At 38.0% G+C, this 22,587-nt stretch overlaps 1 protein-coding gene across 3 annotated transcripts in view; it reads left to right on the top strand.

Annotated features, from left to right (window-relative positions):
* Positions 1-21,158, top strand: part of PEX7 (peroxisomal biogenesis factor 7) — an 86,142-nt gene extending 64,984 nt beyond the window's left edge. For 2 of the 3 annotated variants that reach the window (XM_072825070.1, XM_072825073.1), the window contains exon 10: positions 15,218-15,692. In XM_072825070.1, the coding sequence (XP_072681171.1) occupies positions 15,218-15,286 (69 nt within the window). In that variant the 3' untranslated portion in view covers positions 15,287-15,692. Of the gene's footprint in view, positions 1-15,217; positions 15,693-20,661 lie in introns of those variants that run through there. The other variant, XM_072825071.1, reaches the window with a different exon arrangement.
* Positions 21,159-22,587: the final 1,429 nt, after the last annotated feature.

The raw sequence follows: 22,587 nt of genomic DNA on the forward strand, positions 1-22,587 counted from the left end.
CTTCCTTGTAGAGAGATACAAATCAAGTTCTTGATGCATGTCCCAATTTTTCTCTCACTTACTTTATCTCAGGTATTATTGCTAACAAACTCTCCCACAACTTAATGGCTTAAACAACATTTTTCTTTGCTTACAATTCTGTGAGTCAGCAATTTGGGCTGGGCTCAGCCAAGCAGTTCTGTTGGCCTCACCTGGGGTCCTCCCTGTGACTCCAGTCATCTGGTGACTTAGCTAGAGCTAGGTGGTCTAAGATGGCCTCACTGACATATCTAGGGTGCAATGCCAGATGTCTTCTTGAGTCATGTGTCTCCAGATGAGCCCAGGCTTCTTTACTTAGCAGTTGCAGATTTCCGACAGGGCAAGGGTAAAAGCTGCCAGGCGTCTCCAGGACTTAGAAGTTTACACAGCAGTCCATCTGTTGCAAAGCAAGTCATGAGGTCAGCTTAGATTTACAGAGTGAGAAAAATAGATTCCACTTCTTAATGGGGGTAGCTGCAAAGAATTTGTAACCATTTAAAATCTATCACATTAACCTTTTGTTGATATAGTTGGTAGTTTAAATTATTTTTGACATATTTATCCTTTATTTTCACCATATGTGGTCAAGTTTACTGATTACATGTTATTTTCACCCTTTCTTCGTATTTTATTCTCCTAGAAAATATCTTCCTCTCACCTTTTTAAATGTACCTTTCCATCTGTTTTCAAAAACTTGTTGTCTCTTGTGATCTTAACAGCTTATAAGACTTTGCTGATGTTACTCTAAGTCTTTGTGTCTTAATATATTCTCTTAAAAGTGATTTATCTGAGTTCTTGTATTTATAATTCCTTTTTCTTTTTTAGCTTCTTCTTTCTTGAGATCTGTAAAATGAGATCCAAAGCATTCTTATATTATACCTCCTTTCTTCTTGACAGACATAAGATCTTGTCTTTAAAGGTTTAAAACTTGACAAATAAGTATCTAGGGTCATTCTTTGAGGATAATTGCTGAGAAATGCTCTATGCCCTCTCTTGTTAACCAGGCTGAAGTTAGCTCTCAGTTCAGAAAAATTTTCTTTGATTTTTTTCCTTCTGATCATGATTTATACAGCCATGGCATTTTCTCTTTTCTCTCTTATCCTTATTATTTCTAAATTGGATATCCTTTTTCTGTTTTTAGGCCTGAGTTTCTGGACCTATAATATACCCATTCGTATAATTGGAATTTTCTGTATTAATATATTTTTAGAATTCTTTACTTTGTTCTCTGCAATATCAACTCTGTTCCTTTGAAAGCTCATTGATACTTAGTTTAGTATTTATAATCTGGGTATAGGTTTACATATCGTTACATATTTCTTCTAGGAAACATTTATTTCTCTTTTTAATCTCTTTAAAGTAGACATTATTAGTTCATTCCAAAAAATAATCTCTATATGTTTAATAAAGTTGGTCTTTTTTCTCATGGTGAAATTGGGAAATTACATTCAGAAGAGAAAATATTATACATGGTCTTGCCACTTTAGAAAGGATCCCTGTCATACCATATTAATCTCTTTCTCTTCAGTCTGTTTTTTAGAAGTTTTTATTTGAAGTGGAACATCCTTGTTGGAAAATGTACATATTTTAAGTGAACAGCTCAATAAGTTATCAAGAAATTACCAATCCTGTGTAACCACCATTTGGGTTAAGATACAGAACTCTACCAGAATCGCAGAAAGTTCTCTCATGCTTCCTTCCACATCTTGCCCTTCATCCGTCCCAAAACTACTGGTTATTTCCATATGTTTGTATATTTTTCATAGTTGTGGTTATATTACATTTGTAATTCTATCTTAGACTCCTAAAATTCTTGGTAACATTATCTTTAACAAGTGAATATCCTAGATTATCCATGATAGGAACATATATGCAATTTATAAAGATTTTTTAATATACAAAATAGAAATTTTGTACATTATATATATTTGTATATATTTTTTCAATATATAAAATAGAAATATATATATATTTGTATATTTTCCTTTTGTTTCAGTGGAAGATGCTTCGATTTGGTTATGATTTAAACCAGTTGTATAGATGTGTTTTTAAAAGTAACTTTGACTTTGTTGACATTTTCATAAAAAAGTTATTGGCAATATATATGTATACTGAAACATTACATTGTAATCCTAAAGCTAATGTAATGTTATATGACACTTAACCTCAATTAAAAACATAAAATTATAAAGAAATTTTAAAAAATTAGGCATCATTTAAAAATTCAGCTCATGTTGTGATTCAAATCTCTGTTCCCACAATTTTAGCTGGTGTATCTACACCAGCTTTACAGACTGACTGGATAAAAATATTTTGCAAGGGATGCCTGGGAGGCTCAGCGGTTGAGCAGCTGCCTTCGGCTCAGGACATGATCCTGGGATCTGAGATCAAGTCCCGCATTGGGCTCCCTGCTGGGAGCCTGCTTCTCCCTCTGCCTGTGTCTCTGCTTCTCTCTCTCTCTCTCTCTGTCTCTCATGAATAAATAAATACATTTTTAAAAAATATATTTTGCAATTCTCAGTATGAAGTTGGAAAATTCAGTTTTAAAAAAAGACTAGCATTATTGGTAGTTAAGATAACTAAGTCCTCTTCACATTTTATCTGAGGTGGTATTTTCAGCATCCATCAAAGACTAGCTTTAGAGTCGAAAAGAACATGTGCCAGAAGCATCCAGTGTCCTCAGGCATTAGTCTCTGTTGTTTCCTCTTCGATGCTTTCATGATTGTGTGATTTTTAGCTTAAAATTATATAATAAGGGCCTGTTTTCCCCTAGCTGTAAAACATGCCCAGGCCCAGCTTGATAGGATCCTGATAGGATCTTGATGTGTCCCTAAGGTGGATGTGTTAACCTGTGTCTACTACCTGCTGTGCTTCATGGACAACCCTTGCAATGAGAGTTTCTAGAATTACTGACACCTTAGTCTCTGCTGCCTTGGCTCTCAATACTGAACCACTCACTTTCTTACTCATTGTTATTGCTTCTGAGAAACCAAGCAAAAATGCTGACTTGGTATACTACAAATTACTTTTTCACAAAAATTTCATCTGTATTCTTGATCCTATTCAACTTAGTTTGACATTGTTTTGATTTTCTTTCTTTCTTTTTTTTTAAGATTTTATTTATTTATTTATGTATTTATGTATTTATGTATTTATGTATTTATGTATTTATTTATTTATTTATTTATTTATTTATTTATAGAGACACAGAGAGAGAGAGAGAGAGAGGCAGAGACACAGGCAGAGGGAGAAGCAGGTCCACACAGAGAGCCTGACATGGGACTCGATCCAGGGTCTCCAGGATCATGCCCTGGGCTGCAGGCGGCACTAAACCGCTGCGCCCCTGGGGCTGCCCTGTTTTGATTTTCTAGCGCATCCTCCACAACAGCTTTTTTCAGCTTTCCACAGTATCTTTAACACTGGACGTTTGACCTTACTTGCTACTTAATTATAAAATTAGACAAGAATGGGTATCTTCTTCCATCCCTATCACCTCACAATGTTGATGTTCTATTTCTGTTTCTCCCCTTTCTAGTGAGTTCCTGATTTTCTCAGTGGCTTCCTCATTCAGATCTTTGCTTCCTCAGATGTACACTGTGCTTCAGATCTTCAGCCAGTTCTGTTCTCTATTTTCAAAACTTACTTTCCCTCACTGTCCTATCTCGCTGCCAGGAAATTTAGCTTTTCTTCCATTATTAGACATTAAGAGTTAGTAGGTTTACCTGTTGCTTTTACTCTCTCAGAATCAACATTCTCTTTTTACTCCCTTGTATCTCTCTCCCTTTGATGATTCATTTGAAGTTAAGCCCAAAAAGGTCACCAGGAAACTCCTGAAAACCAAGTTAGCCTTTTCCCAGACTTCCTTCTTTTTTAGCTATATAGTTTAGACTTTTAAAAAGAAAATTCTTCTTATCATATTGCTTTAATGCTAACCATGCTAACCTCATCTTCCCTACCACTTTGCCAAATGTCTTCATCTCCAGTTTCTTCTTTACCATCCTGACAAAAGTAGACATCCTTTAATGTCCAGTTCACTTAATTATATGCTAATGATGCTTGTCCCATTTATCCAATTGCATTTGCTTTGTGGTTGCAATAGATGTCTTACTTTTCCTCTGGTATTCCTACCTGCTCAATTGATTGCATAATGGACCAGACCTGAGAAGTCATCCTAGTTTTCTTGTCTCCCAAAATTCAAGTGGACATCAAGTTTATAAATTTCTCCTCACCAGTTTCTCTGAAATCTGGACCATTTCCTTCTAGCTCCACTGCCTTAGATAAGTATTTATTAGTATCTCTGCCATGGTTGCTGCAATTATCTCCTAAATGATCTCTAAGATGTTTTCATCATTCCACTGATTCTCAGTGCTGCCTCTGGGGAGAGCTTTCCATAATGCAAATCTGATTTTGTTAGCCTGTGACCTGAAATATATCAGTGGCTTCGTTAAAGGTAGGAACAAGATGAGAATTCCCATCTTCACTAGGGTAATCAACATGGTTCTAAAAGGTGTATCCAATTAGTAATAGAAGAAAACAAAATGAGCTAGAAATATCTTTAAAGGGTTGAAATATTGACATAGTTATTCATATAAACTCCATATGATCGTCAACATTATAATCCAGAACATCAGCTTTAAACTTACTAAAAATACTGAGTTCAATAAGATCAGTAAAAATTAATGTACAAAAATGAATACCATGAAGATGTTAGTAATCAAGTTGGAAAATAAAATGGGAAAAATTGCATTTGCATGGCAGCAACTGTGGGTGCATGTGTGTACATTTGTATGTGATACACAGAGGAATGAAAATTTAAAATGTGCAGGATTCTAGATAAAGGACTTATATATTTATGTTAAGGGCCTTTATTTTTAAAAATTTTTATTTATTTGAGAGACAGAGAAGGAGCAGGACGGACAGAAGGAGAGGGAGAGAATCCCAAGCAGACTCCCCTTTGAGCAGGGACCCTGAGGCAGGACTCAGTACCTTGACCCCAAGATCATAACCTGAGCTGAAATCAAGAGTCAGATGCTTAACTGACTGAGCCACCGGGGCACCCCAAGTCTAAATTTTTAATGTTGCTTTCAAGATTCACTATAATCTGTATTGCTTTCTAATTTTATTTCCCACCATCCTATATAATCCCTTGGTTACATACCAATTATATTTTGTTATTTATCGTCTTTATGTGTTTGCCACTGTTTCCCTCACTCTTCCCCACTTCCCCCAGTACAAAGTATTTCTCCCTTTAAGAGTCCAGGACAAGTTCTTCTCTTTCTTCTCTCCTTTTCTTTCTTGCTTCAGTAAATATTGGAATGCCAGCTCTGTGCCAAAAGGTACATAGTAGATTAATTCAAACTACCTGATATGTACTAAATAAGGAAAGAAAGAAAGGAAGGAAGGAAGGAAGGAAGGAAGGAAGGAAGGAAGGAAGGAAGGAAGGAAGAAAGAAAAAAGAAAGAAAGAAAGAAAGAAAGAAAGAAAGAAAGAAAGAAAGAAAGGGATTTTTTTTAGCATATCAGCCAACTCTTTCCTTACTTTTACTTAAACTCCATAATCATTAACATAATAAGCCATGTTCTTCTCTGTAGTCACTTCCTACTGTAAGTTGGTTGAGTAGGTAAAACATGTTCTTTAGCCCATAATTTAACACATTGCAACATAATAATTGGGCTGCTTTTTCCAAATTTAGAAATGACTGTTAGGGATTTCTTTCATTCTCTCTTCATCCTTCTGCCTGTTCCTCTTGTTCATTTTTGCTAAAAAGGCCATATGTCACACAGATAATTACAGTAAATTGAACAAGTTTCCTAAGGGCAAAAGCAATTGTCCACAAAATTGAGAGGGATAAGAAATTTCTATTATTTTTCAAGAAGCCTTCATTATATTTTAAAGAATTGATGTAGCGAGAAATTCACATTTCTCATTAATGTTCTTTTTATTAAAACGTAGAAATACTTGTTTTGTTCTTAAAAGTGAAAATGAGGGCAGCCCCAGTGGCTCAGCGGTTTAGCGCCACGTTCAGCCTAGGGAGTGATTCTGGAGACCCAGGATTGAGTCCCATGTCAAGTGCCCTGCATGGAGCCTGCTCTGCCTCTCTCTCTCTCTCTCTCTCTCTCTCTCTCTCTCTTATGAATAAATAAATAAAATCTTAAAATAAATAATTTTAAAAAAGTGAAAATGAAAGAACTGAAAATAGAACTTACATGGAATTTAGTTACTGTTTGCTACCTATAAGATAGAAGATTTAAAAAATAGTAATGAAGAAGATTCTGTCTTGGAGTTTTACATTAAGTGAAGAAATATAATATTGTGACAAACCATTTTTCCTATAATGTTGGTAACTTTAATTCTGAGTTTTAAGGAAAAGATATGTATTTTGATGTCGGATTAAAGGGAATTCAGAGGGGATCCCTGGGTGGCTCAGCGGTTTAGTGCCTGCCTTTGGTGCAGAACGTGATCCTAGAGTCCTGGGATCGAGTCCCACATCGGGCTCCCTGCATGGAGCTTGCTTCTCCCTCTGACTGTGTCTCTGCCTCTCTCTGTGTGTGTGTGTGTGTGTGTCTCTCATGAATAAATAAATAAAAATCTTTAAAAAAAAAAAAGGAATTCAGAGAACAAAGGGATGATATGTACTACTGTGGAGTCTTGCAGGTTAAAGGATACATTTTTCCACTTGACTTTCCTCAGGCAAAGGACGTAGAGCCTGTAGGTTCCCACCCTGTGATAGCCACATGCATACTCACCGTCTGGGGAGAGGGTCAAATAAGGTAGGCCTTGGCAGCCAGCCCTCAAGAAACCCTAGACGGCAGTCAGAAAGAAGCCTGTCTCCAGAACTGGAGGGTATTATGCTGAGTGAAGTAAGTCAGTCGGAGAAGGACAAACATTATATGTTCTCATTCATTTGGGGAATATAAATAATAGTGAAAGGGAAAATAAGGGAAGGGAGAAGAAATGTGTGGGAAATATCAGAAAGGGAGACAGAACGTAAAGACTGCTAACTCTGGGAAACGAACTAGGGGTGGTAGAAGGGGAGGAGGGCGGGGGGTGGGAGTGAATGGGTGACGGGCACTGGGTATTATTCTGTATGTTAGTAAATTGAACACCAATAAAAAAAAAAAAAAAAAAAAAAGAGTTTCATCGGAGGAGTTTCAATGCAATTTACTTGTCTTAATGCTAGAACTTTCTAGTTCATCATTTATTCTTATTTATTCTCCTGCCCAGAACACTTTCCTTCTCTCTAGTTTTTCCGCACCCCACAAACAATAGTAACACCAAATGCTATCTGGGAGAGGCACACATGTCCTTGAAGCCACAACTTAGATGGTATTTCTTCCTGAATACATCCACTTTCCTCACATTTGGTTATAGTGACCCCTTCCCTGTTTCTACTAGACTCTATAATTCTTCCATCCTTGTCCCTATTTCTCTGCATTGTCAGTGTCTATTTATCCATTTCTTTGCCAGACTCCAGGTCTGTGGAATCAGAGATCAGGGCCATTGTGTTTACTGTAGTGTCCTTGGCATGCTTCCAACAGAGGACATGCTCAATCAGGATTTGTTAAGTAAATGGATGACTATAAATATACATGTATATATATGAACTATTTTAGATAGCTTTGTAGTGCAGAGGAATATTGGACTTCACACCTGACTAGGTGCTCCTTACCATGGGTGAGGCTCTACTCCAGAAAAATCTTTGGAGGAGGAAAACCACTGCTCAAACATGGATTCACACACTCATTCATTCATTCATTCATTCATTCAACAGTATTTACTAAAGGTTTCCTATACATAAAACCAGGAATACTGATTTGACCAAGATATGTAATTGCTGAAAATCCTATTCAGGATTAATTTTTTAAAAATGTTGTTAGAAAACAGAAACCATATTACACAACATGCTCTCATTTTCTCCCTAGTTACCAAAGAGCACAGAGCCTAACTTATTCTACAGGTGTTGTAATGTGCTTGGCTCTGATACCTGAAAGCTTTTGCTCCATTTATTCCCTTTAAAACAGACATTTTTCCTCGAGTCTGTATTTATTTTATTTGGCCCTGTGCATTAATCTATAAACCACTTAAGCCCATTTAGAATGCAACAGGGTGCAAATATCAAATAAAAAATAAACAAACATATTGGTTTTAACCATAGCTTACATGATTAATACAGTTTTCTCTCATGTTTTAAGTAGACATTCTGGATCCTGCCTCATGCAGAACAGGATCGGGAAGCTACATAAACTTTGGGTATAGGAATGCTTCAGGTAGGGCTGGTGTTTTTCTTTAAAGATAGTTCAGTCATGTTCTTTTCCCCCTTAGTCCTCCTCCCAATTCACTATCTTCCTATCACGTATCAACCTACTAGATTTGAAACTTAGATTTTAAATAAATGTGAAAATATGGCCAAGATGTTTTTCATTATGTTAGTTGCAAATGAACCTCTTCTTTCTCCTCAAGGAAGAGAATTCTTCCTCAAGAATATTTGAGTCTTGCTAAATTTTGGTTTTGTTCATTCATTCATTCATTCATTCATTCATTCAGTTTTTTAATGTTTAGTCAATGGCAAAAAATTCCTGCACATAAGGTACTACCAAAGAACTCCAGATTCCTGCACATGACAAGAGCCCAGTTAAGAAAATTGATCTACATCAGAGGTTCTGTATCAGAGGTTCTCAATTCTGGTTGCATTTTAGAATGTTCCCTAAGTGATTATAATGCTAGCTGGGGAATGATTTGGATTAACCTTTTGGGATCACAGGTTGAGAATCTGAAGAAAATGATTGATCCTGTCTCTCCTCCCCACAAATGTATATACACACAAAATATTGCATTTATAGACTCTCTGAATCTGCTCTGAGGACTTGATTTGAAGATCTCTGGCTGCACATCAGCCCTAGGTGATACCAGTGAAGCTGATCCCACGACCCCACTTTGAGAAAGAGTACTCTGAGGATGGGGAACCATCCTCTGTGTTTTTGTGCATCCTCCAGGTGATTCTAACATACACTAATACTGGAGAACCACTACCCTATAGAAATGCTTTCAGGAAACTATGGTTGAATAGTACACTTCTGTCTTATTTGAGGGTTGAGATGTTTATTTTAAAAACAGCCATATGAAGAATGACTTTGTATCTCTTGTAAAAACCCTCTTTTGTCATTGAATGACTTTTATATTGGAATCCTATTATATATTTCTCTTACAGCCAGACAAGCGTTAGGAAAAACTTGATCTCTTCTGATGAACTGGTAAATTGATCATGATATTTGTGTTTCTTACAGTATTGTTTGCCTTTTTTTACCTTTGCTGCCAGGAGCTCAATTTCATGTCCAGTTTTAGCAATTATTCTTAGCTTTTTTTCCTAGCAAAATTATCTGCCCATTCTTTCCATTTCATGTTTGTCTTTTAATGAAATAGCTTTTCTGTTACTGTGTTATCTCCTATGAGAAAAAAAGGGTTATCATGTTCCACAGAAATAATGATTTCTATGTTGAGGCCAATAAGCTATATCCTGGTATGTGACCCTGTTAAAGGATAATTTTCAAAATAGGGATCATGGCTCTCACACAGATGTATCATGAACCTGTATCAAATATTTATGTAACTCATGAAAGATTTTACAACTAGCTCAGAAGAACAGACATAAACAGGTAATCACTGAATGCTGAAGTAAATTTACCTAGTAGGTGCAGAACTGGCTAAGCCAATATCCACAGGGCAATAAAGTGTAATGTTTGGAATTATTTCTGAGGGACACAGGGAGGTATCAGTTGCATCTCCATAGGATAGCATTCATTTGCAACTTTAATGAATGAGAATCATTTGATTACTATCAGTTTTCTATAACTTTCAGAGTTGTAAAATAATCCAGTCAAAGACTATGAAAGGTATGGACCCCTATAGAATGAGGTAACCCTGTGGGGCCCTAGGACAGTGCCAACATTTCACTGAAACAACACCTCGCAGTCTTTTTGCTGATTGAAGTCTTTCAGTTTTTCCTGACAGCAAGGTAATGGTAATGGGCAAAGAAGTGAGTCTTTATATAGGAGACTGAAACTGAGAAAGATGATCTTTAGCACTTGAGAAAGGAGACACCCTATTATCTCTTCTCATTCTCCATCTTGAGTCTGGCCTTGAAGGAGTCTTCATAGCGAGGAGATATTCCCAGAGATGGGATGGAAAGATGGCTTTTGTTGTGAAGAAGTAGGAGAGGAGCTAGGAAAGATTCCTCACTTTGACCAGCTAGAGAATGAGTCAGTCTCATCCTGTAAAGCGGATTGCTTATTTTCATGCCATTCACTTTACTTATCTTTTGGTCTTTTCATTAATGCTTATTTTTCAGGTCTTTTTTTTTTTTTTTTAATGTCTTTCAGCCTGGCCTCAGATGGGGAGAGTAGGGGCCGCAGTAGGGGACATTAAGAGAAAGCGTTGCGTTTACTCTCAGTCACAGAATCAGGTGGGAAGCAGAGCCTCCCGGGACCACTGAGATGGTCATCAATGAGAGCCCTGCCTACCCGTGCCAAGCACCATCATCTTTCCTTACCAAGAGGTCCACTGCACCTACCAGGGAGAGTCAGGCACCTCTTTGTTAGTTTAGTAAAGTGCTTTTCTTCTCTCATTATTTTTTATTGTAAGCTTTTTAAAACTTGTGGCACTAGCTGGGGTTTAATTAATTAGTTAATGGAGAAATATTATTTGCATTAATTTGAACCAACTATTCATTATTACATATAATTTCAATTTGAGGTTTTTTAAAATTTATTTCTTTATTTTTTTAAAGGAAAGATTTTTAAAATTTTTTTTTTTTTTTTTTTTTTTTTTTATTTATGATAGTCACAGAGAGAGAGAGAGAGAGGCAGAGACACAGGCAGAGGGAGAAGCAGGCTCCATGCACCGGGAGCCTGACGTGGGATTCGATCCTGGGTCTCCAGGATCGCGCCCTGGGCCAAAGGCAGGCGCCAAACCGCTGCGCCACCCAGGGATCCCTAAAGGAAAGATATTTTAAAAAAGATTTTATTTATTTATTCATGAGAGACACACTGAGAGAGAGAAAGAGGCACAGACACAGGCAGAGGGAGAAGCAGGCTCCATGCAGGCAGCCTGACATGGGGCTCGATCCCAGGTCTCCAGGATCAGGCCCTAGGCTAAAGGCGGCGCTAAACCGCTGAGCCACCAGGTCTGCCCCCTTTAAAAACAACAACAACAACAACAACAACAACAACTAGGATGTCTTTTAATTTAAATTCGTTTTGCCAAAATACAGTATAACACCCAGTGCTAAAAAAAACAAACAAAAAAACAACCCAGTGCTCATCACATCACATGTCCTGTCACTCAATTGCCCCATCCCCCCACCTACCTCCCCTTCGGCAACCCTCAGTTTGTTTCCAAGATTTAAGACTCTTTCATGGTTTGTCTTCCTTTCTGATTTTTCCCCATTCAGTTTCCCCTCTTCCCTTATGGTCCCCTTCACTATTTCTTACATTCCACATATGAGTGAAATCATATGATGATTGTCTTTCTCTGATTGACTTATTTCACTCAGCATAGTACCCTCCAGTTCCATCCACATTGATGTAAATGGTAGGTATTCGTCCTTTCTGATGGCTGAGTAATATTCCATTGTGTGTGTGTGTGTGTGTATGTATATCATGTCTTCTTTATCCATTCATCTTTATTTTTGATTTTATCAATTACTTTATAGATTTGTGAACATCTGCTGATTCATTGGCCTTGACATTTGTTACTTACTTAAGTTCTGAGTAAATAACATATGGAAAGGCCTACCACTTGAAAAGATTACATAGATGAGACAGGGGTAAATTAATATAATGGTCTTTGTGTCCCATGATATAAGAACTTAGAACTGTAGGATTAGGCAGATAATGAATGTTAGTTTGCCTTTTGTGAGGCACTATTTCTGGTTGACAGAGTCAACAGATCTAGGTCCTGGTTCCAGCTCTGCTACTTCAGTATGAACATGAGAAAATGTTAATCTCTGCAATCTTAATCTGCAAAGTACATTCTTTGAGCTAATATATATGGAGTCATTATTATGCTCTAGCAAAACGTGGTCTGTGCCCTCAAAGAGCCAAAGACATACATGTCAATAATAAGTATAGTCGAATAGTATAGGTGCTGTGAATGACTTCATAGTGGGAGTGATGCTTAAGATTCTTCAAAAGAGAGGTACATCTCCAGGCAGAACAAGGCAAGGGGAAGAGGGAAAGGTAGGGCGTAGAGAGGTCACTCAGGGTAGGGGATCAGGAAAAGGACAAGAGCACAGAGGCATGAACAAGAGGCCGGGACTGGCATGTGTGGGCCCAGTACGGTAAGAGAGGAAGAAGTAGGTGGCAACCAGATCTTGAAGAGTCTGGTATTTAAAGCTTACATTAAAAAGTTTATTAAAAGGTGTCTACTGCTCTCTCTAGCTTGGATTCTGGTCTAAAATGCTATTAGTGATAAGGAGTTAATATGTTCAGATCACTCAGTGTGATTCTTGCACTCATTGACAGCCAGGTAATTCGACTGCCCACGAAGACTGTGAGTTCCTTTGTGAAACTTGGAGCCTTTGTAACCATCAAGGGGTGGGAAATAGAGTGCAAATACCTTTAGTCAAACTCTCTCTCATGCCATGGTCTACATTTTTTTGGTATTTTTTTATTATGAAAAATTTCACACATACCAAAAGTAAACAGAATAGGATAATGAACTTTCTTCCTTTACCCAGCTTCAACAATTATCAGCGTTCTTGTTTTATTTCTTATTCTACTCATGTCCTACTCCCATTCAGTTATTATTATTATTGTCATTATTCTTCTTACTATGTTTAGGTATCATTTACACACATCAAAGTGTACAAATCTTAGATATATGTTTTGACAGACAGGTACACTGTGTAATCTTCTCCCATCACAATATAGAACATTTGTATCTTCCTCCAAAATTCTCTTCTGTCTCTTCCCAGTCTTTCCCTATCCCCACTTCTACCTCCATCTGAAAAACCAAAACAAAAATTTGCCCTAATTTTTTTTAACCTGAGATTAAGTTTTGCCTGTTTTAGAACATACATGATGGAATGCCCTGTAAGGAGGCTTGTTTCTGTCTCCTTTCACTCAACTTAATGTCTGTGAGATTTGTACACGTGGTTGAGCCTATCAGTAGCTCCCTCTGTTGTGTTGCTCAGCAGCATTCCCGTTGTAGGAATGTACTACAATTTGTTATCTTCTCTTGTCAAGGGATACTTTGGTTGTTTCCAGTTTTGTGCTATTGTGAATGAAGTTGCTATGAACACATTCTTGCTATACATTGTTTCATAAAGCCATTTTCATTTCTCTTGGATAAACCTCTAGAAGTAGAATTACTGGGTTTAAAGATAGGTATATGTTAAACTTCATAAGAGACAGCCAGTTTCTCCAAGTGGTTGTACCAGGCATGTGTGCAAGTTATATCTGCACTACATCTGGCAACATTCGATACTGTCTATCTTATTTTAGTCATTCTCCTGTGTATGTGGTAACGTGTTGTAGCTTTTATTTGCATTTCCCTGATGCCTAATGATGTTGAACATTTTATTTTTCATCTGCTTGTTCGTCATATGTCTTGTTTTGTCTATTAGTAAAGTCTTTTGCCCATTTTCAATTGGATTTTCTTTTTATTATGGAGCTATACTAGTTCTTTATATATATTCTGGATAGATGTTGTCAGATGCATTTGTTTTGGGAGTATTTTCTCCGACTCTGTGTCTTACCTATTCATTTTCTTAACAATGTCTTTTGATGAGCAAAAGTTTTATTTTTGATTGCACCTAACAATTTTTTGTGGTTATTGCTTCCTGTGCCCCGTCTATAAAATCTTTACTAATCTTCAGATTGATAATATATTCTATGTTTTCTTCTCAAAGCTTTATACTTTTAGCTTTTATACTCAGGTTCATTAACCTGAAGTTAATTTTTGTTTATGGTGTGAAGTTGGGGCTGAGGTTCATTTTTTTCCCCCCTATGGACATTCAGTTCCAATACCATTAGTCGAAAAGACTTCCCATTCCCTGTTGAATTGTCTTTGTACATTGGATGTAAAGCTGTTGTCCAGCTGTGAGGTCTATTCCTGATCTCTGTTCTGTTCCTTAATCTTCTTGTATATCCTTATGCCAATGTTGCACTGTTCTAATTACTGTAGTTTTTGTGGTAAGTCTTGAGTGAGGTAGTCTAGGAAGTACATTTTTGCTGTTCTTTTTCAAGATTGTTTTGGCTATTCTAGGTCCTCTGAATTTTCACATAAGCTTTAAAAGTCATCTTGTCCATCTTCATTAAAAAGCCTGCTGAGATCATGAATTATTTATAAATTATATGGGAGGATTAAATTTGGAACAATATTGAACCCATGAACATACTTCCTTGTTTATTTAGGCCTCCTCAATTTCTCTCAGCAGTGTTTTCATTTTTTATGTGGCTGTTTTGCATGTCTTTTATTGAATATGTTACTAAGTACTTTGTTAAGTGATACTATTTTAAATGAATATTTTAATTTTAATTTTTTAAGTCTGTATAGAGTATATAGAGATATAATTGACTTTATATATTCTTATAATACTCTGAAACATCGCTATACTCACAACCTTTTACCACACAGTTCCTAAGCACCATGGACTTTCCTCCCTTCGTGTTTTCATGACTTTTCAGACTTGAATGTCCTCGTCTCCCTTGCCTGCCCCTAAAGAGGGCCAAGGTGAATGCTACAGCATTTTTGAAATCTTCTGATACCACCCCACTTAGATTCAGATAGCCCCTCCTCTGAGAGTATCTGTTAGAGCATTTTCCACCTCAGGTCTTGAATGAACCATTCTGTGAAGGCAAGAGGTGTACTTTATCTCCTTTCTATCCCCACAATATCTAGCATGGTGCCTTGGTTCTCAGTTTAGGAGTAGGTTTTTCCAGCATTTATCTTGGGACATACAGGAGATGATGTAGTTCTGGGGTGAGGTCGTGAGGAGGCAGGAAATCCTTACAGGCAACTTCAATCAATTGGAAACAATCCCTGAAGTGTATCCTTAGAAAAAAGGGAAAATTAGACCTTCTTCTTATTTAAAATGTTTACCAGTGGGCAATCTACTTCCACTCTAAATGACTTTGGCTTTTGCTGCCAATCTGTAATGTTTGTAGATTATGTTTCTTCTTACTTGCTTTTTGTTTTCTAGGTGGCTGATTGTGCTTGGGATGAAACAATAAAGATATATGATCCTGTTTGCCTTACTATGCCTGCTTGAGATGCACTCCCCCAGTCATAAGCAAAGGAGACTGGCTGAGAGCTACTTAATAGGAAATAAATTAACTACCCATAACCTAGATATTATGCTTTTATGTGCTATTCAGATTTCAAATTTTTGAAAATGTACCCTGAAATCAGTTTTGATGCAGTTGATAAAGACTGCGGTTCACTATTTAAGCCTGGTACATAAGCGATATTTCTTAAAACAGTCCTAAGAAATGATGTTATAGTACCTCTTGTAATGTCTATTAAAATGTAATCTCTGTATTGTAAAATGGATTAAAATATGGAAGATCTGTAGATTATATTGATAGTGACATATTTTATTTTTAATTTGTCATTTTTGATGTAAAATATAATCACTGCTGTTGGTAAAAATTAAAATAAACTACATTTCTCAATTACTTATGATTCTATGATATCCTAGTAAGGTTGCTTTTTCTAATATTTATAAATGAATACAATACTATATATAATACAGAGGTATCTGTGGTTCAGTGACAGGGCTAGTGATATAGATTTGATTTATTCAGCAATACTTACTGAGCATCTACTATGTTCTTGACACAGACTAAATGAGATTATCTCAAGGACTAGTGGCATGTTTTAAGAACATGGGATGCTGTGAGTTAAAAGCTTATGTTTTTTACATTTATTAAGCTCTTTTTAGATGCTATAACCTTGACCCTATATTTCTCTCTTCCTATGTCTCTACTATCAAATGTTTTTTAAAAAACTGGTCACTGGGCAAAAAGTCTTAGGTCCTACAAAGTTTCAAGCAGTTACCCTTGAAACTCTCCCTAAGTGATACTATAACCCTCTTTAAATTTCCTTGAAAACTCCCTAGGTGCAGATGATCTGTTAAAAAAAAAAAAAAAAAATAGGCGGAAAGGGAAAAATTGGTAAAACCATCAACATTGTATTGCTTTTATATTTTTATATAATGTTAAAGTAAAATGTTATAAAAGGAAAAAATTGTCATTAAATTTTAACAAGTTTTTTTAACATTTTTAAGGAGCAAAATATATTTGTAGTAATCACAAAAATTAGAATATACGTATATGATCTAAGTTATGTAATTACATTACATATTTGTTTACTTGTTCTAGAGTAAAGTTGACAGCTTACAACATACAAAAACAAGACCACATAAAAGAACAAAAGGAGCATAAAGAGAAGCTTTATGTAGGAGTGAGGCTTGAATTTCTCTGCCTCAAAGTCCCAGAAAGTTGCTCCTGGCAGCATAAATGGGAAGCCTGCTTGAGTGCACAATTCAGTGCTCAAGGCCTAACGGCAAGGACTTTGTCTTAGTCCCAGGCGTGGCCCTGGTTCTATACGTGGTGCATAGAAGGTGCTCAAGAAATATTTGTTTAAAAAAAAATTTTTGTTAAATGAATGTACTCATGGAAAAGTACAACTCTTTTTAGTTCTTAAACCAATCAGTACAAATTGTTTTTGAGAGGCCCCAGAAAGAGGACACTGCTTTCTTAACATGAATATAGGAATATAATGTAAGGATCAGGAGGTCAAACACATCCTTAGAGCAGTCATGATAAAGCTAATGGAGCTGTTTCTTGTTTCCCTCCAGAACTAGTGGCATCACACCAGGTGCAGCTCAGTAAAAGCAGGCTCACAGTGGTGTTCTATATATCAGCTGAATTTATAATAGGTCTTTAAAAAACATACCTAACCCAGATCACATTTACAATGAAATAAAACCACTTACTTATTTTCCTTTTAGGATGCAAGAGATTTTGTTAAAATAATCTACCATGTATCTTTTGAAACAAATACTTGTGACTTAAAAACTAATGTCTCTCTTGATTTTTTTCCCCCTCGATATTGAGGATGTGTTAGAGGGGTTTAGGACATTGACTGCATAATCCTTAACTCAGGTTCTTAGAGTCCCCCAGTATGAAAGAGCATGGGTGAATGTTTATCCAGTGGGTTCCCTAGAGCAATTGGCGAACCAGAAGGAAAGGTGCTGGATTCTCTCCTGGAAGAGAATTCCCAAGATTTTAAAAACTTGGTAGTTCACAAGCCAGGCAGCCTCTGGACAGCATTTGTCTCTGGGCTAGTGAGCGCTTTGCTTTCATCCTGCCTGCCTCTGCAACCTCTTCTGTGATCTGGGCACAATGTGAGATGATTTCTCTATGTTATTCCTTTTGATTTACATAATATCCTTACAAGGAAGTCCTCCCAGTTTTCCAGACAAAGAAATGAAGGCTCCAAGAGCCGATAAGCATAGAGCTGGAATGTGAAATCTGCTTTGACTGGATCCAAAGTCTAAATTGCTGAGGCGCTGACCCTGAGTCTGGAGTGACCCTACCAAGGTATGTCACCCCCAGAAAGAGCAAGCTGAGAGCCAACTGTACAACAGTCTCTTCTATCTGTGGCATGTTTTAACTGACCAATGTGGCTATAATTTGGCCTTTCCCAAAATGAATTCATGAATTTCTTAGCAGGCCTCTTCTTGAGTGAGATAATCCACTTAAATATTTTTTAGTTCCAAAAAAAAAAAAAAAAAAAAAAAAAATATTTTTTAGTTCCATGTATTCACTGAAAACTTCCAGATCTGTATTTCCTGCCTCCCCCATTCAGGTCTCCCATAGCCTTTGTGCTTATTTTCTTCTAATCAGACTAACTGGTCTTGCTCACCAATGGGCTCCTCTGGCACATGCTTTCTCACTTGTTGCCAATACTGTCCACCCAGGCGCTCAAGCTAAAGACTTAAATACCATTCCTGTTCCTTCCCTTTTCCCCACCCCTCTACTACAAGACAAATCCCTTAAATCTTCATCCCTTTGACCCCCTAAATACTTTTTCATTCTGTCCTCTCCCTTCAATCCAGCCAGCATAGCTCTGGTTCAAGCCATTGTTAAGTTTTCTGAGGACAATCCCAGCAGATGATCCCTCCCTAAATGAGGGGTCTTTCTAGTTTTGTGCCCTCAGAGCCATCCTTCCCAACACAGCTGCTGGAGACAGATCTAAAAACGCAATCCAATTACATCAATTTGAGTGTAAGACCTTTCTCTGCTTATAGGATTGACTACAGGAAAAAAAGTTTAAGCTCACTAATCAGGCAGCTGTGGTCCTTTGGAGCTAGCCCCTTCCTCTCTCTGCACCCTTGCTTCACCAGCTTTGTGCTCCACAACACAGGTGTGCTCACAGACTCCCCGTATAAATAATGCAGGTGTTCATTTCTGTCTTTGTTCAATGCAGCCAACGTGCCTGGATTGTCCTGCTCTTGGCTCAGTGAATTCTCATTTATTTTTTTATTGAAGTATAGTTGACACATAATGTTAACGTTAGTTTCAGGTGTAAATTGGTTTGACATCATTTGAAAGTCATGTGAAATGACTAAAGAAAAAGATTGGCAATACAAAAATTAAAATAGCAAAATACACCATTAGCAAAGCTAAGATATATTGGAAGGTATATTTGCAACATATGTAACAGACTGTTTAATAGCCAGTTAATAAAGAGCTCTCAAAAATCACTAAGGCGATCAAACATAAACATGGATAAAGGATATCAATAGATAATTAACAGATGAAAAAATGCAAATGTTTAGTACACTTCAAAATACGTGCCTAGACTTTGTCTAATTGACCACAAAGAAATGCAAATTAAAATGAGATTCCATATTTTGCTTATCAGTTTGTCAAACACTAAAATATTGATAATATGTAATATTAAAGCGAGAGCACTGCTGAGGCACCTGGGTAACTCAGTTGTTTAAACGTCCAACTCTTGATTTGGGCTAAGGTCATGATCTCAGGGTTGTGGGATGAAGCCCCAGGGCAGGCTCTACACTTGGAGGGGAGACTGCTTGAGATTCCCTCTCTCTCTCCCTCTGCCCTTCCCCCTCAACCCTGCTACCCACCCCCATGCTCATGCTCTCTTTTGTTCTAAAATCATAAAAAAATAAAAAAATAAAAAAATAAAAAAGGTACGAGCACTGTTATATACCTTTTTGGAAGGCTATTTGGCAGTAAAGATTTTAAATTACTGGTTGACTCCAGTAATTCCCTGTTGTAGAATTCCCTGTCTGTGTGCTCCCACCCCAAATACTTATAGAATATGTAAGAACAAATGTGGAAGAATAGTCATTACATCATTGGTAAAATCTAGATGCCGGTCTCAAGAAGGAAAGGTTATACTATAGAATAATCATTTAAAAGAATAAAGTAGAACTATGTGTTATCAATATGTATAATAGTGAAAAAAATACATGAAACGTGAAAAAAATGAAAAAATACATGAAAAAAAGTGTTATAAATATATATAATAGTTATCTATTTCTGTGTAACAAGCACCCAAACAGTAGCAGCTTAAAACAACAAACACTTATTTTAGAGTTTCTATACGAAACTATAGGAATCCAAGGAAAAAACTATATAGGAATCCAAAGATGGCGTAGCTGAATTGTTCTGGCTCAGGTTTTGTCATGACAATTCAGTTAGACTGTCACCAGGGTCTGCAGGTATCTGAAGCTCCCCTGGGGCTAATGAATCAGTTTCCAAAGTCACTCATGATTGTTAGTAGGCCTCAGATACCCACCATGTGGGACCTTCCACAGGTTGTCTGAGTGTCCCCTATGACATGGCATCTGGCTTCCTCCAGACTGACTGATAGAAAATTCAAGATGGGAGCTTCAGTGTGTTGTAACTTGATCTGAGGGAATGACACCATCACTTTGCTGTGTCTTATTGGTCACACAGACCAGCCCTGGTACAACTTAGGAGGGATTAACCAAAGGTCTGAATACAAGGAAGTAGATATCATGAAGGCTAACCAGCCCACAATATGGTTTTTTTTTTTTTAATTTTTATTTAAAGATTTTATTTATTTATTCATGAGAGACAGAGAGAGAGACAGAGACAGAGACATAGGCAGAGGGAGAAGCAGGCTCCATGCAGGGAGCCTGACATGGGACTCGATCCCTGGTTTCCAGGTTCAGGCCCTGGGCTGAAGGCAGCGCTAAACCACTGAGCCAGTCGGGCTGCCCATGTTTTTAAAATAGTAAATTAGGGGTGCCTGGATGGCTCAGTTAAATGTCTGCCTTCAGCTCAGGTCATGATCCTGGGAGCCTGGGATCCTGCTCCAACATTTTTATTTTATTTTATTTTTTTCAGCCCCAACATTTTTTTTAAAGAAGTATAACTATGTATAAATAGATAAGTAAGAAAAACTTGAAGGTTTGCATCAACAGCCAGCTCTGCCTAGTGGGGTTGGTGTGGGGTTAGGGGTGGGGAATACTGAAGGTAACATGTTCAGTTATTGTTACAAAGTTTGTTTTCCTTTTATATAATATAATGAGAATGGGTTACTCTTAAAAATAATGAAATAAAACCATATTTCCTTCTCCAGAATGTCTTCTCTGATACCTCTGGAAAAAGCTGACTTCATTGCCCTCTTTATTGCTCTTCTGTTTATGCCACAAGAACCCACTGTTGCATAAGCATCTCATGCATGGATTGTCTCACCTCTACCTGTGAATCCCTAAGACCTAAGATGTGGCTCATCTTTGAATTTTCTGTGGCTAACCAGCTGCCTGGCCCCGAATACTTGCTCTATATGTTTGCCAAATGAACGAACTAAAGGATTTATTTAATGCCATCAATATGTATTAAATAGCTCCAAAGATAATGGAGCTTGATACCTGTAGGTCAAACAGCTTTTTGACCTTCAGAGCTACATTCTTATTCAATTAACCTTGCTAAACACCGTATTCTTGTTTTTCCCATTTTTCTTTAGGAGCTTATCTAGTAAATTGGTGTGGGAGAGATGGTATTACATTTTTTTTAAATGAAAGCCCTAATGGAAAAGAATTATATGCAATAAAGTGGAGAAAATGAACTGTTTCATGCCAATGTAGGTTTCAAGTATTAAGCTAAATTTTCTTGCCTAAATGAGAAGGGTAAGATAGCTGAATCAGCCCCAAATCTTTTACCTAATGTTAGTATCACAAATGGAAGCAATTATAATTGCTGGCAGAAATGAATCATTCCAAAACTAGGTCTATGTAGACAGTTCTTTATTGTATTCACTTAAGATGGCTTAAAGAAACCATCCTTTAATTGGAATGGTCCCCAGAAGCAGAAATCTGTTATTTGCTGATTTCTTTAAAAAGTTAATCTTCAAAGTTTTTTTTTAAAATCTGAATATACTTTGTTCATATGCTTATACTACACACATACACATAATGTGACCTGTGGCTTCATACCCCACTTCCTAAAGAAAGAACATCCCTTGAAAAACAGAGCCCATGGAACAGACAATAGTGTGTAACCATAGCTGTTAGCAACAAAAACGAAGAATTTCCCAGGGATCCAGAATCACGGGTTTCAGTACGTTGCTTTCCAGTGTTATTCCTGGAAAGTTGACACACTGAGCCGTTTGCAAACATTTTCTGCAGTCCGTATCCACCTGGGGGGACCAGGGAGGTGGCCCTCCTAGGCCCTGGGCAGGACTGGTTGAAACCTAGATCTCTCCCACCAACGCGAGCTCCCAGCACATGCAAAGCTGGCCCAGAATCAGGGCCGCAGCGATGCTGCCAATCCTTGATGTAAATTATTTTCCTGCTCTGGTAAAAATAATCGTGGCTTCAATATCCGGGCTGGAAGTGTGGCGCTCAGCACGGGGCGAGGGGTGGGGCGTATGAAGGAGAAAACAGTAGAATCAATAAAGAAATGGTTCCTGTGTATTAGTTGGTGCGGCGGCGGTTAAGGGTTAGGAGGTTGGGGTCCCGATGGGGGCGGGTGGGTAAGAAAAGTGAGCGGGAGGGAGAGGTGGTGCGCCCCAACTCCAAGCTCTCTTCCTCACTCCCGAACCCTGGCCACGTCCGTAATTTTAAAGTAGCGCGAAAACTCAACGGCGAGCGGCTTTTAGTGTGACCTCGGCTGGGCGAACCCCTTTACCGAGGCTGAGTTTCGGCGTCCGGGCGTCACTTTCCAGGGAAAAAATTCAGAGCGAAGGGTCACCAAAGCCTTATGCCCGCAGAAAATGAGAATCTCCTTTTTCCTCTTAGCCAGATGGAAAGTAAACAGCCCTCAGGTCCTGCAGGTCCCCGAGAGGTAAGAGGTAGGGGTCGTCTGCTCCCCAAAGGGGCCAACGACAGCCCCGCCGGCCGCGGTCGGCTCCGGGGTCCAGGAAAGCCACCCCCAGCGTCGCGCGGCCGGGGCGCCGGTGCCCGCCCCCGGGGCGCCCTCCCTCCGCTGCCCTTACGCCCCCTGCACCTCCCGGCGTGGCCCGGCCTCCCTCCCGCCCGCCCTGGGGCGCCCGCGCCTGGTGGTC

The sequence above is a fragment of the Canis lupus genome, chromosome 1 (genome assembly GCF_048164855.1).
Source record: "Canis lupus baileyi chromosome 1, mCanLup2.hap1, whole genome shotgun sequence".
Lineage (NCBI taxonomy): Eukaryota > Metazoa > Chordata > Mammalia > Carnivora > Canidae > Canis > Canis lupus.